At 38.9% G+C, this 16401-nt stretch overlaps 1 protein-coding gene across 1 annotated transcript in view; it reads right to left on the reverse strand.

Annotated features, from left to right (window-relative positions):
* GLT1D1 (glycosyltransferase 1 domain containing 1) overlaps window positions 1-16401 on the reverse strand; it is a 109435-nt gene that overhangs the window by 20375 nt on the left and 72659 nt on the right. The window contains exons 9-11 of the mRNA XM_027853558.1: window positions 8134-8177; window positions 7267-7387; window positions 1866-1964 (exon numbers count right to left, since the gene is read on the reverse strand). Of these exons, the coding sequence (XP_027709359.1) occupies window positions 1866-1964; window positions 7267-7387; window positions 8134-8177 (264 nt within the window). The remainder of the gene's footprint in view (window positions 1-1865; window positions 1965-7266; window positions 7388-8133; window positions 8178-16401) is intronic.

Here is a 16401-nt window from a genome sequence, read left to right on the forward strand (position 1 = left end):
CAAATATTATCTTATTTGATCCTCACAACAGTCCTGCAAGGCAGGTTCTATTAGTATCCTTTTTTACAGATGAGGAAACTGAGTCAAACAGAGGAGTGGCTTGACCAGGGTTACACAGCTAGTAAAGGTCTGAGGCTGGATTTAAATTGACAAGCTTTGAGCAGGGTGATTGACATACCGCATCAAATATTACACTCACAGGAATACCGAAGATGCATTGGAATTGAGAGAAAATGAGGATGAAGATCACTTAGAAAGTTATTGTGGATGGGAAGGAGGAAAGAAGTGAGTAAGATTTTTGCAGAGATAGACTCAACAAAACTATTAGACATGAGCAGGGGGAGAAGTAGAGGAGAGGATAAGGAAGATGAAGGAAAGGGATGGACAGGTTCATCTTGATATATAATACCTGGCTTCTTTTACAAGTTGAATTATGGGAAAAAAAATCACTACAGTCTCCATGAAGATAAGATTTAGCCCGAACCCTTAAAATACCTATCATGGTAACATTAACTTTAAAAGCACAGATCTCTGTAAATGAATGTCCTCAAAGCTAACACAGAAACCATTATTTATTCATATATCAAATGGATTTTTAAAGTACTAGTAGGGAGGAAACCGCTACTTAATCTCACCTGAGTTTCTTAGTTTAGATTTTAATACAACCCTAGTCACTGACTTAATTAAAAGGCTTGTTTTTTAAAGTAACAGCTGCTATCCTGTGATAGGCAAAGTACGAGCGTGTCTATTTAACAAAAAGCCGTGTGAGACATCTGCTGTCTAGCAAGAATCTTTCAAAGCATGTTGGAAAAAAAATACAGAAATGGCATCGGGGGCTCAACCCCAGCATTTGACATGCTTTGTAGGATCCCCATTAAAGGCTAGGTACTTAAGCTTGTAGCTTTAACTTTGTGGGCAGGTAGGCCTACGCTACGCCTTGTGCCTCACGACTAAAGCAGTGACTGGTAAAAACAATCATAAACCTCATAGGTCTACAAGGTCTTTCCAGATATTAAAAGGAACAACTTAACGAGCAGTTACATGAGATCAGAAGACCCAGTTAGCCTTCCTTCCTCTGTTCCGCACAAGCCCTCACTGAAACCTGACTTCAGGTCCTTGCGAAAGAGTCCCGTCAGCAAGGTTTCTTCTCTCCTGCCTGTACTGATGGCAGAAATAGTTTGCATCCAAGAGCACACACCTTCATTAGGTGTTGAGGATAGCTCAGGACTATTTTGAGGAATTAGAGGAGGGATTAAAATTCACTTATTGGCAATTTGGAAGTCAACCAACCAAACATATATTTGTGTTGCTTGTAATCTTCAAGGGTTAATTTCTATAGTATATTTCTTTGGCTCACAGTTTCAGGTTAATGTGTTGTTTTTTAATTAATTTCAATTTCTAAAACAAGCCTGAAAGTTGTGGTATAGTGGGAAGAGTACTGGATTTAGAGGAAGATATTGCAGGTTCAAATCCTGGTTTTTGTCCCTTATGATCGGTAAGGGCAATCTGGGACCTCAGTTTCCCCAATTATAAAATGAAGGGATTTGACCCAATAACCTCTGAGGAACTCAAATCCATAGTTTTATGGTCTAGGACCCTAAAATGGAGTTTTCTACTTGTTACATTCTTCTAGAAAGCTACCTTTCCCTAATGCAGAGTTTACTGTATATGCTCATGTGAACCCATTTCAGAGCTTTGATTCATAGAATCTGCTAAGCCATAGAAATTGCTTTTCACAGGAGAAAACAATGTATGCACTCTCATCTACAGACAGGCAGATCAACCGGAAACACTATTATTTCCCCCTTCAAAAGGGAAATAAACTTTTATTGACGTGTTTAGTTAGGCCTGGGTGTGTTTATTACCTGAGGATGGGAGAACAATAATCCTGTCTCTTCATGCTTAACAATGGCCGCGTTGCCAGGAATGTTTCTTACCAACACAGGAACTTCCAGGTCCATTGCCTAAAGAATGTAAAGAGGAAAAGAAGACAGGTGGGCTGATAGTAATCATTTTAAGGACTGTTTTTGGAGAGAAGAACCTAATTTGCAAAAGCACTGCCTCCTGTTGACTGGTCTCCAGAACTTCATGAGAATGCAGCCTTGAGGAAAGTTCAGACATTTCTGCCTGTCACATGTTTGAAAAACACCTGAATTTTTAATCGCTGTAAGCGGATTTGGAAACCTGGAAAGCTCAGAGATGAGAACAGCGTTCTGGGCACAATTACTGCTATGACACTGAGAAAACCCACCTCTCAGAGGTTACATTTTATACTGATTCACCGACAGGTGGGAGAATACATTTTTAATTAACATCATTGCTTTCCCTGATGAGTAATCTTCTTCCAGTACAAGTGGGCTGGGCGCCGTTGAGGACTGAACGCATTTCTTTGGCAGGCAGACAGGACGAAGAAGGGACCAGAAAGATCACAGATTGTGAACTGAGCATGCCTTCCCTTTCTAAGAATGATAGGTGGAATCAGGTAGAAAGGGCTGGATCAATATGTCAAGAACATTCTGAAAAAGGGGTACCTAAAACAGACTATCGAAGGAGTTGATGGGCTGACCCAGCCTTACTCAAGCAAAGGGAAGCAGTAGAGAGAGCACTGGATTTGTAATGAAAGGGCCTGGGCTCGAATGCTGATTCTGTTCCTTACTACCTTTGGGCAAGACATGTCATTTCTCTAGGCTTCAATTTCTTCATCTATAAAATGGGGATAATAAGATCTCTAGAGCAGCTAGATGGCACAGTGATAGAACACTGGGCATGCAGTCAGGAAGATTCCTCTTTGGGAGTTCAAATAGCCTCAGACTCTTACTAGCTATGTGACTCTGGGCAAGTCACTTATTTTCGTTTCCCTCAGTTTCCTCATCTGTAAAATCAGATGAAGAAATAAATGGCAAACCACTCCAGTATCTTTGCCAAGAAAACCCCAAATGGGGTCACGAAGAGTCAGATACGACTGAAAGACAATTGAACAAATAAGATCTCTAATACCTAGCTCACAGAAGGATGGGAAGAAGGAAGGAAACCACCAGCATTTATTAAGTGCCTACTGTGGGCCTGGCACCATGCTAAATGCTTTACAATTTGATCCTCATAACAGCCCTGGGAGATTGGTACTATTATTATCTTCATTTTATAGTTGAAGAAACTGAGGCAGACAGAGCTTAAGTGTGCGTGTATGTGTGCGTAGAGACACACACACACACACACATACACACATGCACACACACACACAGAAAAACACAAATGAGCTAAAATGCATAAAATTCTTTTGCAATCCTTAAAAGTGCTACACAGAGACCAGCAATGATTATTTCCAGAAAAAATAGCTAACCCCTTCTGTTTACCTGGTGTCAGGGAATGCTTTGTAGGCAAGCAGCCATATTCTATCAGGCTTTTGCTGGCCAGTGATTTAGGGAATATGGCTAAATTAAGTGGCTCGCTTGGCGTCTTGAATGAGGACCTTTGTTCTGCCAATGACACATGATATCAGTAACTCCATGTAATAATAAGCTCTTATAATGGTGCTGTAATTTGTTTCCAGAGATGACCAGCCTTATAATCCTAATATACAAATTCCATTAGTGGATAATTTTAAAATCCCAATTTCTCATAGGACAATGGCTCTACATTGAATGGTCCCTTTAGACTATGGCTGTGACCCAAAAGAATCTACTTATTTGCTAGAATTTGGCAGAAGGGAGTAATGCCTATGGTGGGAGAATCTGGGTATATAGACCATAAATATCAATTGGCAATGAAATAGTGTTCCCCCAATTTTCATTGCTTGTTAGTCAAAGGTTAAGCTTTTTATGACCCACGACCTCACCTTTTCTATGCCTGACCTTGTATCACCCATCTTCACAGCTTATAGCTCGTATGGTCTGATTAGACCACATCTGAGCTAGCAATGGTTGAATGTTCTTTAGGGGCAGGGGATGCTTCATTTCTGTCTTTGTAGCTTCAGTGCCTAGCACAGTGCCCAGAACACAGTAGGTATTTAATAAATGCTTGTTGAACTGATTAGGCACCTTGTAGAAGTGCTTTCTTATTCATGTTTGGGTTGGAATTGGTGACCCCAGACTCTGATGATCTAGGATTCTGTGAAAATTTCAAGATAATTCCTTCTTTTCCTCTCCAAGTAAGTTTCCATTAGCTTTACATCAGTTGGCAATGCCTCTTTCATTGTAAAAACAATTGTGTTTCTCACAGACAGAGGACATGAACAGAACAAGTATTTGGAACCACACAAAGCTTTGTGGGTTTAAATTCAATTATAACATAATATATTTTATTATATAATTTTATATATTTTATTACATATTTACATAATATAATAATTATATAATATATAATATAAAATCAATTATAAAAAATTCAATTAAATTCAGGATTTGCTGTGCATCCTACTGTTTGATAAAATTTATGTTGCTTTACTGTGTCTTCAAAACATGTTGTAGTATTTCAAGTCAAAGATGATTTCCATAGCCCACTACAGAGATATTTTAGTTACTGTTTATCCCTCTCCCTGTCACCTAACCAAAACAAAATTTTGGCTACCGTAAGACTATCTCAAAGAGAAGTAAGCTAACAAATGGAATTTTATTGCTTATATGTCTTTTGGAAAATATATCTTATTGAGGGACCAAGAGATTACTTCCTTCAAAGTTAAAACAAACTAACAAAACAAAACAAAACACAAAACACTTATTCAATGATCAAGTATTTTGGGTGAGTTAATTTTAATTATATATATCCCTAGGTTTTTCAGACCTGATTTAATTAAAAGTCTAGGGCCAAAGATGGGTTAAGAGTTTTAAGAAGAACACAAAATCAACTTTTTAAGGCAGTCAGAATAGTCTTGCCTTAGAAAGAAATAAGATTTGACAGCAATTCACTAAATTGCTCCACTGAAATGATAGTGGATTGCCATGTGACATATATGTGCTAGCAAAGTACTCGATGAATTCTACCCCCATTCCCTCAACAAAAAGAAAACTGATTTTTAAAAAGGGGGAAATATATTTATATGTAAGAAATCAATTCAATGAAAACCTGATGACTGTTATTGCAAGAATTCACCTTTTCAAGGTTAAAAAAGGTAGTAAAACATTTTATGTCAACAGCTATAGCTAAAAAGCAAACTCCAAAACACAGTGAAGACTAAACATTAGGCTATAGGCCTTGGAAATGTTTGGATTCTTGACATCTAGCTATACAAGAACACGGGGAGAAAACAAGTGATTCTGAGCTATGGAAATTTTCCCTATCATTGCAGAGATAGAAATGGGTGGACTGCTTCTGTGTTTTCCATTTTGTTTTGTGAAATGGCATCACATTCAGGGAAAATATCAAATGAACAATGTAGGTCAGTTCTACTATGACTGGTTTATTTTGCCCCCACTGCTTCAAGTCCATGCAGTTTTAGGAACACCGAGCTCTGGTAAAATAACAGAATGTCTTTCAGAGCTTAATGTGAGGGTAACTGGTATCCAGCTGAATAAATAGAAGTATGGTAGAAGTACCCGTGATGAAATAATAACCCAGCAAGGACTGATACAGAAATAATGGAAAATATAAAGGACAACTAGAAATATAATCGCAAGAAATGCATTTAGTGAAACAGAAAATAGGATGCATATGGACAAAAGGTGAGTACTGATCACAGAAGCTGCAGAGGGATTTGTGAGCAGTTGGACTTCATGTCCTTCATCCAGGTCTCAGACAGCACAGAGAATGGATGATTTAAACTTTTTGACTCTTGCTTTAACACAAGATGACACTTTATATGAAAGTTAATGAATATTTGAGGGCCCTCTTTGGGAGGTTAGAGAAGATAAGCAAAATAGGTCTCATGTGATGTCCTAATATAAAGTACTATATTTAGAATAGTAAATTGAGCACAGTTCTGGAAGGACTCTAAAGTGATGAGCTTATTTATCTGATACCCAACGAAGAATAATTGCTGATTTTATCAGGAGTTACTTAAGGACCTTCCACCCTGAGATTACCCTCCAGGATGCTGGAACATGTTGAACTTAAAAACAAAGCATGGAAAATGCTTGCTATTTGGGGAAATGCTGGTGACTTACCCCACCTTACCACCTCCCCAAGGTATAATGACAGTAACTGCAATTTCTGTAGTCCCTAAGGGTTTCCAGAGGATTTTCTATATATGATCACATTGAGGCTCACATCAACCCTTTGAATAACTAAGGTTGGTACAGCCAGCTGCTTGGGGGGTAAGATTTGCTGTTATATAAGATGTGATTTTCTGACAGCTGAAATTCAAGCTAGTCATAAAGTGTAAATAAGGTGTTCCTCTATATGAAAGTCATTTTGCTAAAGTTGTAGCACTAGTGTTAATAACACAACTTCTTTATTCCAGTACTGCACTGTCCATCATCTGCTCTCCTGGCTTATTAACAATGACTCCTCAGATATGGACAGCACTGGTGATCCCACAAGGCATGATCTCGCATATTACACACAACTTGGCCAATGTAGATGAAGCTATATTGTAGTCCATTGTGGCTGAATATGGAAACAGTGAAGAGGTTCATCTATGACCCCATTACACTTTCACCAAAGCTACATGAGTGCGCTCTGACACCCTGACCATCCTCTCCAGAAACCTATTAGTCTTCAGTGTGTCTTTCTCAAAGAGGTTGGTCATTGGTACCAATGGGCATTAAAAATACAGAAACCTAACCCAATGGGAAGGTCTTTCGGTGCTGTCTGCTGAAAGTCCAATCTACTTGTGGGTAACCAACGGATTAACCAAGCTGCTTACTACTAGGATTCCCCTTCCCAACCTACCATTCTTTCCTCAGATTTTCTCTATACTACTGCCCAGCACTGTCTCAGCAGTCTCTAACACTACAAGGTAGGCAGGAGAAGGAAAAAAAAGGAATATTTCTATCAGAAGCACACCATTTTTATGTCTGAGTTCTTGCTCAGACCTTTCTTAAGTCGACTTCCTTCCCAAACAAAGATATTTGCAGGGGCAGAAGGGCACCACACACATTCGTGGTTTTATTTTATTTTGTCCCTTGAAAAGGGAAGTAGCAATGAAAATGATTTATTTAAAATATCAACTATGGAAAAAGCTCCTTGTAGACTCCAGAAAAAACAGCATCGCCCTCCCAATTGTGAAACGTGCAGAACTTTATTGACAAAGACTTCACTTCTATAAATAAGCCAAGGAGTGATGGGCAATTTCAGGTTTCCACATTCAACAGTCAAGTGATATATAATTACCTCCAGAACTGCAGCTGACATTCCTTCTGAAATGGAGCTATTCACGACAGCGAAGCAATTTTTCACAATGGCGTGAAGATCTTCTCGAGACATCTCCCCCATCAATTGTACCCCAGCTGCCCTAGAAATTAAGTAAGTCATGAACAGCATCTTCCTTGACTTTCTTACAGGGGTGAGAGAGCATGGGGAAAAGATACACAATGTTTTCTAGCCATAAGGAAACATAAATTATGGCCTATTCAAGGCAGCTGGTGGTACAGTAGAGAAGAGTGCTGGACCTGGAGTCAGGAAGACCTGAGTTCAGATCCAGACTCATACACTAGCTGTGTGACCTTGGGCTAGGCACTTCACCTTTACCTGCCTCAGTTTCCTCATCTGTAAAATGAAGATAACAGCACCAATCTCATAGGGTTGTTGTGAAGACCAATTGAGATAATATGTGTAAAGCACTAAGTACAGTGCCTGCCACATAGTAAGTGCTATATAAATGCTAGTTATTTGTTATTGTTATTATTATTATTATCATTATTCTTGCAGAGAAAGTTGCATGAAGATGGTGACCCAGATTTTTATTTTGGAAACCTCTTAGGCATTTCATTCTCTTCAAGTCCACATACAATGAGAGAGGTACAGGTCCAAAGTACCCCTGTGATAGAGAAGCTAAAGAAATCTCACATTCAAAGTCCAATTTCAATAGTTATCTTTTAAAATTAGCTCCTAGGACCCTCTGCTGCCATCTGTTCTGAAATATATGATGATAAGAGATGAACTCTGGCCTGTTGTCTCTTTGCTACTTTGAAGAAAGGCTAGCAAGGTTGTTTTGTCATTTTTCTCTCTTTAGGGGTGTAGTGAGGACAGTCCCCCTACCTTTCCACTCTGGCTTTCACTTCTCTTGTAAACACTGGATCAACCTGAGAGAAGGAAATAACGAACAGTCTGAAAAATGCCACACAGTGAATTGTCACATACATCTCTAGTCAGTTACTTTGTACACTAAGGACAGAAGAAGGTCTAAGGAAGGGGAAAGAGGCAGCTACTTTCTTGCATTCAAGTCAAAAGGGGCTAGTGCTCGATGCCCAGAAATCAGGCGAGTGGAAGTGAAACTGAACAATAAATAAATCAATCCATAAAGTCTTTCCACCCAACCAGAAGCACCCTCCAGGGAGGAAGGACCATGTCAAAAGAGTATTCAGCCACAGTCTGAAGCAAATGAAACCTCAAGGCACAACAGAATGTTTCAGCCAAGCCAAAATATCCATCGTGCAATGGAAAGGAGGGCTAAATTTGGAATCCAGAGGACCTAGATTCAAAGCCAGAATCTGCATATTTAATACTTGTGTGACCATGGGCTAGCTACTGTCCCCCTGTGGGCCTCATTTTCATTACCTGCAAAATCAGGGGCTTGAATTCTAAATTCTCATTCTAAATGATCATAATTCTAAAAGCTATGATACTAAGTAGATTTTTTTTTGTTCAATATGGAATCACACTGAAACTAAATCAACACTACTAGGATTTTTTCACTGCACAAAAGTTAAGTGAATTTAGTTGGATAGGTCAAAATGTAACCCTTAGCAGTTCAAAGACCAAAGATCGATCAGGCAAGACCAACACTGGATTTTCTTTTAAAATGGTGGTGGTGTTTTTTTTTTCTTTTAATTTTCTGTGACCAGGGTTTAAAAGCAATGCACAACTACATAATTATGCTTAGTCTGTCAGGGAAAATAATGGAATTGGCTAACTATAGGCCAGAGATCTTGACTTCCATTCAAGGTAAAATTCTAGAATGTGTTATCCTTTATTGGGAGGGATAACTAGAAAAGGCCACAGCTCGCAAAGCACAAATATGGTTTTATCAAGAATAGGGCCCAATAGACCAAGAAAAGATCATGCCAGACTAACTTCATTTCTTTATTTCCTTTTTAATAAGGTACTTAGTAAACTGACAGATCTAAGAAACATGGCAGAAGTAATTTACTTGGATTTTAGCAAAGCGTTAGATAAAATCTCTCATGATATCATATGGAAAAAGAAGACAAGATGTAAGCTAGGCAACAATACAATTTTAGATGGACTTAGAAATGATTAAACAGCTAGGCCAAAAGAATAATGGCTTTGTGTTGGTTAGGAAGGAGGTATCCAATCAAATTTCCCAGTGGTTTATGATCTGGTCTTGTGCTATTTAATATATATTTTTTTATTGATGACTTGGATAAAGGCATTGATGGCACGTTTATAAAATTTGCAGATGACATTGTTCTATTTCTGTTGAGGGCACCACCATCCTTCCAGTTATACAGGTTCATAATCTCAGAGATAGCATCTGTTCTTCACTCTCTCTCACCCTCCGCCTCTAATCAGATGTCAAATCTAGTCCATTCTACCCCCACAACATTTCCTCATATGCATCCCCTCTCCTCCACTCACACAGCCACCATCCTAGTTCAGACCCTCATTGGCCATCCCCTGGATTATTCCAATAGCTTCTTAATTGGTTTCCTCACCTCAAATCTATCCCCAAAAGTGTAGCTAGAAAACAGTTCATCCAAAAAGTACCTGGGAGTTATAGTGGACTGCAAGGTCAGTATGAGATGAGTCCACAGTGTGACTTAAACTTAGGCTGCATTAAGAGAGACCCAGTCCAGGAGTTAGAAAGCAATAGTGCTATTGTACTCTGCCCTGGTAAGAACACATCTGGAGTAGTGCATTCAGAAATTCTGGGTGCCACATTTTAGGAAAGGCATTGGTAAAATGGTCATTATCCATAAGTTGATGACCAGGATGGTGCCACATGAGGATGCTGAACTATGGATGTTTAACCTGGAAAAGGAAAAACAGGTGAGGATGGCAAGAGGGAGACTGTAGTCATGTTCATGCTTTATAAGGGCTGTCATGTGGAAGGACCGACGCAGTCCCAGAAGGAATGGGACCAATAGGAGAAAGTTGCAAAGAGGCAAAGTTAGGTTTGATATAAGGAAGAACTTCCTAAGAATAAGAGCTATCCCAAAGTGAAACAGCTACCTTGGCGAGTAGTGGCTTCTCCCTCACCCCAAGTCTTCAAGCAAGACTGGATGACCACATGACAGGCTGATGACAATTTTTCCAGCCCCAAAACTAGCTGGCCCAGGTGACTACCAAAGTCTCTTTCAAATCTAAAATCTGATGATTCTGAGACTCCCAATTTCAGATTCTTCTTCCATTACATATCCACAGATCAAAAGCGTGTTTTCAGAAGGATCTATTACAAAAACCACTTCTCATTCTCAAGACTAATTCATACAACAGTGCATTCTCAAACAGCCAAATTTAAAGTATGCAATTCCCTACCCTCCAAAAGCTTACTGTCTTGTCGGAGAGATAAAGCCATGTGAATACAATCTAATTAAGGGTGAGCTACCTGAATTCTATTACAGAAGACTTTCTAGGAAGTAATAAGAAGAAGATTACTGTAGCAAATGGAATTTTATCTAAATCCACAAGCATGTGAGAGCTTAGTGTCAAATGTGCTTAGTTAGTTCAATAACTGCTATCATCATTCTTGTGAACTCTCCAAAGCTTAGTAATAAAGATATTCCTTAATGCCTGAAGGCAATTTCTTTTTAAATAAAGGCCTGTCATTTTTCTCCCATTTCAACCAAATCATAAATACAATCTACCAATTCTTCTAATACTTTAGAACCTCACTAAAATTCTATTTGCTGAAGAGTCAAATTTAGCATAGGATATAGATCTCGTTCCCTGCATGTAGTAAGTTTACTTACTAGAAGTACAGAGAGAACTTAATTAAAAGACCTTTTCAACAGCAGCAAAAGTTCCACAGCACAAACCTCCAGGGCAGATTTCTAAACAGCATCCATTTAGCACATCTGACTCATCTAAATACTGCTAACTCTTCAGCATCATAACAGAAGTGGCCGCTTTTTCTCCAATAAATTCATTCCTTCTCCAGTTGTACTCAACAATGAGTACAACCAAAGACAAAAGTGAAGGCAAAATCTGTAAAGTGATGAAAGCACAACAGAAAATGCCACTCTCCTCGTGAAGGATGAGTGTGAATACGTTTAGCTAATACTCTATTTCCAGTACCATCTTTATTTTTATAAGTGATGAGCTGGTAATGCAATCCGAATAAAATCAACTCTCATCGACACATTGTACAGACAAGGAGTTTCAAATAAAGTGGTTGCAAAAGAGAGGAAGGGGGCAGCAAGGTGGCACAATGGATAGAGCACTGGCCGTGGAGTCAGGAGGACCTGAGTTCAAATCCGGCCTCAGACATATAACACTCACTAGCTGTGTGACTTTGGGCAAGTCACTTAACCCCAATTGCTTCATTCAAAAAAGAGAGAGAGGACAGCAGTTCAGGACAGAGAGAGAGAGAGAGAAAGAAAGAGACAGAGAGAGAGAGAGAGGACGGAAGTCCAGGAGTATAAACGCTAGACAAAATGCTGTTGTGAACTTCAAGTATTTCATGTCAGAGAAGATTCTCAAACAAGATGTGTAGCAGATATTTGGATTTGGTTTGGTTATTTTTTAAACTTGTGAATTTTCAGACAACTTGGGTGATAGGGCAGTTTGTGGTTTTTTTGTCTTTGTTTTTGTTTTTGTTTTTTACCTTGAAAGGCTGCTGAAGCGTTGAAAATTCATCTGTATTATTCAAATGATTAAATTGCTTTGGAAGCATAAAATGTGATAAGGTGAAGCTGTGATGCATGTGAAAGACACTTCTAGAAACTTTTCTCAAAAATTTTTAAGCCTAAGAACATTTTTGAAATAGTTCTGCCAAATTTACATAATAGGTTCATTAAAACTATGGAAAATCTACTCATCTGTTGCTATCCCATAACCCAGAGAGTTTATTTCACCCAATACTATTCCTCAGCTTTCTCCATCTGGAAGTGAAGGCTTTCATCTCCCCTAACTCAAATGCTACCAGCTCCATTTCCACTTTGCTAGTCACCACCTCTCCATACACTCTCTCCCCCTCCTCCCGAACTCTGTACCCCTTTTGTGACACTCTCCACCTATTACCTGCATCCTAATTATCTACCTTATCTCCCCACTTTACTTTGAAGCTGCTGCTATCCTATATATTGAGTAACCCCTTAATGTCCAGCACAGGGCCCTAACACAGAACAGGCATTAAATAAACATTTGGTGAGTGAGTAACTAAATGATTCAATCACTCACCTGACCAACCAATTTAGGGAAGACTTCCAAAGTCCATTATAAAATTGATCTGTTGGATCAATGGGTAAGTTAACTTAGAAAAGACAGTGTTCTGAATTGCAGGGGATTCTGTGAACTATTTTATGATTATTTCCCATTAATATTCATACTTTACTGTACTTCCTCACATTTATAAATGCTAGTACAGTGTGGGAACTGAGTCACTCAGCCAGTTACTTAGCATTTATGGAGCATCTACTATGTGCCAGGCACATAGGAGATACAGTTTTCACACTCATATTCTTATAGAGAACACATGAAAATAAATACGTGCGTGCAAGATATGTACAAAGTAGAAGGAAAGTAATCTCTGATCCTAAGTTTAAATAATAACAGAGAAAGACTTCCAACTCATATTCCACTCCTCCCTCTGATTAAACCATTACTTTTTACTGCTTCTTGCATGGTTTCCTTATCCTCTTCGACCTCTCCACCTGACCTCTTTGTCCTCAACACCTTCAAAATTACCATTACGTTTCCTGATTCCCTTCTTCGAAAGCAATAGGCTGAGGCTCAGGTGTGGGAAGTCCAAAGTCAGCTGAAGACAGCCATTGTTTTCTAGGCTCACTCCAAGCTTTTCTCCACTTTCTGGGGCCTGGGATGAGTCAACAAGTAGGGGCAATAATTCCGGCCAATTTCGGGCTCTGAGAACATACTCCTTCAGCCATGGGTACCACCATTCACCAAAATTCTGTTCTGAAGGAACAACTACATAACACACTGGATCTATCAATGAAATAACCAGAAACAACTAGAAGCAACAGGAAGCACCAGAGAAGCAGATTCAAGCTAGATACCAGGAAGAAAAAAGAGGTCTAACAATAGAACTGTTCAACACGGCCTTGGTCATAAAGTATCAAACTCCCCATCATGGGAATTCTTCAAGCAAACGTTGCATGAGCACATGTATGTTGTGGAAGCCATTCCATCTGGGTCAGGATGGGACAAGAGAGCCTTCAAGATCCTTTCCAGCACTGAAAATCAGAATTCCAATGAAGTTTGCTCTTGTTTTTCCATTTCTCTCTTATATATACAAATTAGGTTACATGCCTAATTTTTAAAATTTTCCTTCAAAAAATGAAAATTTAATATCACATTTGGATAGGCCCAAAATAAACTAGTCTTGTAATATACATGGATATACACACTCAAGTTCAGGAAGGTGTTTCCTCTAATTCCACAAATATTTATTGGGCAACTACTGTGTGTTAGATTGTGTTTTACTCTCCTCTAAACATTAAGATGTTGTATAATCTATCCTTTTGTTTTCTAAGATATTTGCTCTAGATTTTTTTTCTTGTGATTATTTAGAACACAATTCATTCAAGAACAAATGAATCAGATCTTAAAAGACCAATGAAATGCTTTACATCTTAACTACAGGCATAATAAGTGCAGTCTTTAAGGGTAAAAACCAAACTGCTTTATTCCATTTCTAGCTTTACCTTTTATTTGAGGTCATTTTTCAACTCTCTTGGTGAAGTGGATTTGCACGGAATGCAAATTAAAAATGAAGGGCAGGCATTTTGACTTAATGAAAACACATTATAACATTTTAAAAGGCAATAGCATTATAAACATAAAAGAAAATCCTTATTTCCTCCATGGGTATGTGTTTTCTAATAAAAAAAGCTTCTGCTTTCAGGGTTAAAGAAAATAAACTTGGATTTGATCAGGTAAGTTGAAAGATTTCCCATGATAATTTCTTGCTTCATACTTCTATATTGTACTATTTATCATAGAACCTCAGAAAATATATCCATTCATGATTCTCCTACAAGCAGAAGCAATATAGGAATTAAAATGTCTGAATTGAGAGTAAAAGGAACTTTAAAAAAAAAAAGGAAGGGGCAGAGCCAAGATGGCGGAGGGAAAGCAGTGACTTGCTTGAGCTCTCCCCCAAACCCCTCCAAATACCTATAGAAAATGACTCTAAACAAATTTCTAAAGCAGCAGAACCCACAAAAATACAAAGTGGAACAAATTTCCACCCCAAGACAGCCTGGATGGTTGATCAGAAAGGTATATTGCACCGGGTGGGAAGAGGAGTGCAGTGAGATGAGGGCACGCGGGCCGCAGCGAACCCGGAGCAGGCCTCAGAGGATTGAATCAGGGGCCGCTGTGGCAGTTTCCTGACTTCTCAACCCACGAACACCAAAGACAACTTAGAAGGTCAGTGGGAAAAGTCTGTGACTGCGGTGAGAGAAGGAGCTAGGTCTCAGTCGCAAGTCCCGAGTGCAGCCTCTGGGGCAGTGGCTGTCTCCTGAGCTTCCAGCCCACAGACTGAGGAGGAATCGAGTGGCTGATCAGAGGGGGATTGTAGGGATCTCTTTGCCAGGGCTGAGGCAGGAATCTCTTGCTTTGCCCGTGCTTGGATCTGGGTCATAGTTCTGAGGGGCGGTCCTGGGGCGAGAAGGAGTGCTGGTGTGGTGGAGTTTGTTGTGGTAGTGGAGAGGAAACACCTCGCCCTTTATCATACCACCTTGGAAGAACTGAAAATTTACAGGTCCCTACAAGTATCTCTGAAAACAGCTGTACAAACCCTGGAAGCTTGAGACAGTACATTCTCCACATTGGAAATAGACTCTTACCTTAACAAAGAGTTTAAAACTCAAGTAATTGGCCAGGATCATAAGTAAGCAGTGCAAAAAGAGTCAGACTATATTGTCTTACTTTGGTGACAAAGAAGATCAAAACATACAACCAGAAGAAGACAACAAAGTCAAAGCTCCTACATCCAAAGTCTCCAAGAAAAATATGAATCAGTCCCAGGCCTTGGAAGAGCTCAAAAGGAATTTTGAGAAGCAAGTAAGAGAAGTAGAGGGAAAACTGGGAAGAGAAATGAGAGTGATGCAAGAAAATCATGAAAAACAAGTCAACAGCTTGCTAAAGGAGGCCCCAAAAAATACCGAAGAAAAAAATACCTTAAAAAATAGCCTAACCCAAATGGCAAAAGAGGTCCAAAAAGCCGATGAGGAGAAGAATGCCCTAAAAAGCAAAGTTGGACAAATGGAAAAGGAAGTCCAAAAGATTACCGAAGAAAATACTTCCTTAAAAATGAGAATAGAGCAATTGGAAGCTAGTGACTTTATGAGAAATCAAGACACTGTAGAACAAATCCAAAAGAATGAAAAATTAGAAAGCAATGTGAAATATCTCATTGGAAAAACAACCGACCTGGAAAATAGATCCAGGAGAGAGAATTTAAAAATTATTGGACTATCTGAAAGCCATGATCAAAAAAAGAGCCTAGACATCATCTTTCAAGAAATTATCAAGGAAAACTGCCCTGATATTTTAGAACCAGAGGGCAAAATAGAAACGGAAAGAATCCACTGATCTCCTCCTTAAAGAGATCCACAAAGGAACACTCCTAGGAATACTGTAGCCAAATTACAGAGTTCCCAAGTCAAGGAGAAAACATTGCAAGCAGCCAGAAAGAAACAATTCAAAAATTGTGGAAACACAATCAGGATAACACAAGATTTAGCAGCTTCTACATTAAGGGACCGCAGGGCATGGAATATAATATTCTGGAGGACAAAGGAGATAGGATTACAACCAAGAATCACCTACCCAGCAAAACTAAGTATAATCCTTCAGGGGAAAAAAATGGTCATTCAGTGAAATAGAGGACTTTCAAGCATTCTTGATGAAAAGATCAGAGCTGAATAGAAAATTTGACTTTGAAATACGAGACTTAAGTGGAACATCAAGAGATAAACAGGAAAAAGAAATCACAAGAGACTTATCAAGGTTGAACTGTTTACATTCCTGCATGGAAAGATGATATTTGTAACTCATGAGACCTTTGTCAATATTAGGGTAGTTGGAGGGGAAAAATTATATGTAGATAGATAGATAGATAGATAGATAGATAGATAGATAGATAGATAGATAGATAGA

Source organism: Vombatus ursinus, unplaced genomic scaffold (genome assembly GCF_900497805.2).
Source record: "Vombatus ursinus unplaced genomic scaffold, bare-nosed wombat genome assembly UNPS02009994.1, whole genome shotgun sequence".
Classification (NCBI taxonomy): Eukaryota; Metazoa; Chordata; class Mammalia; order Diprotodontia; family Vombatidae; genus Vombatus; species Vombatus ursinus.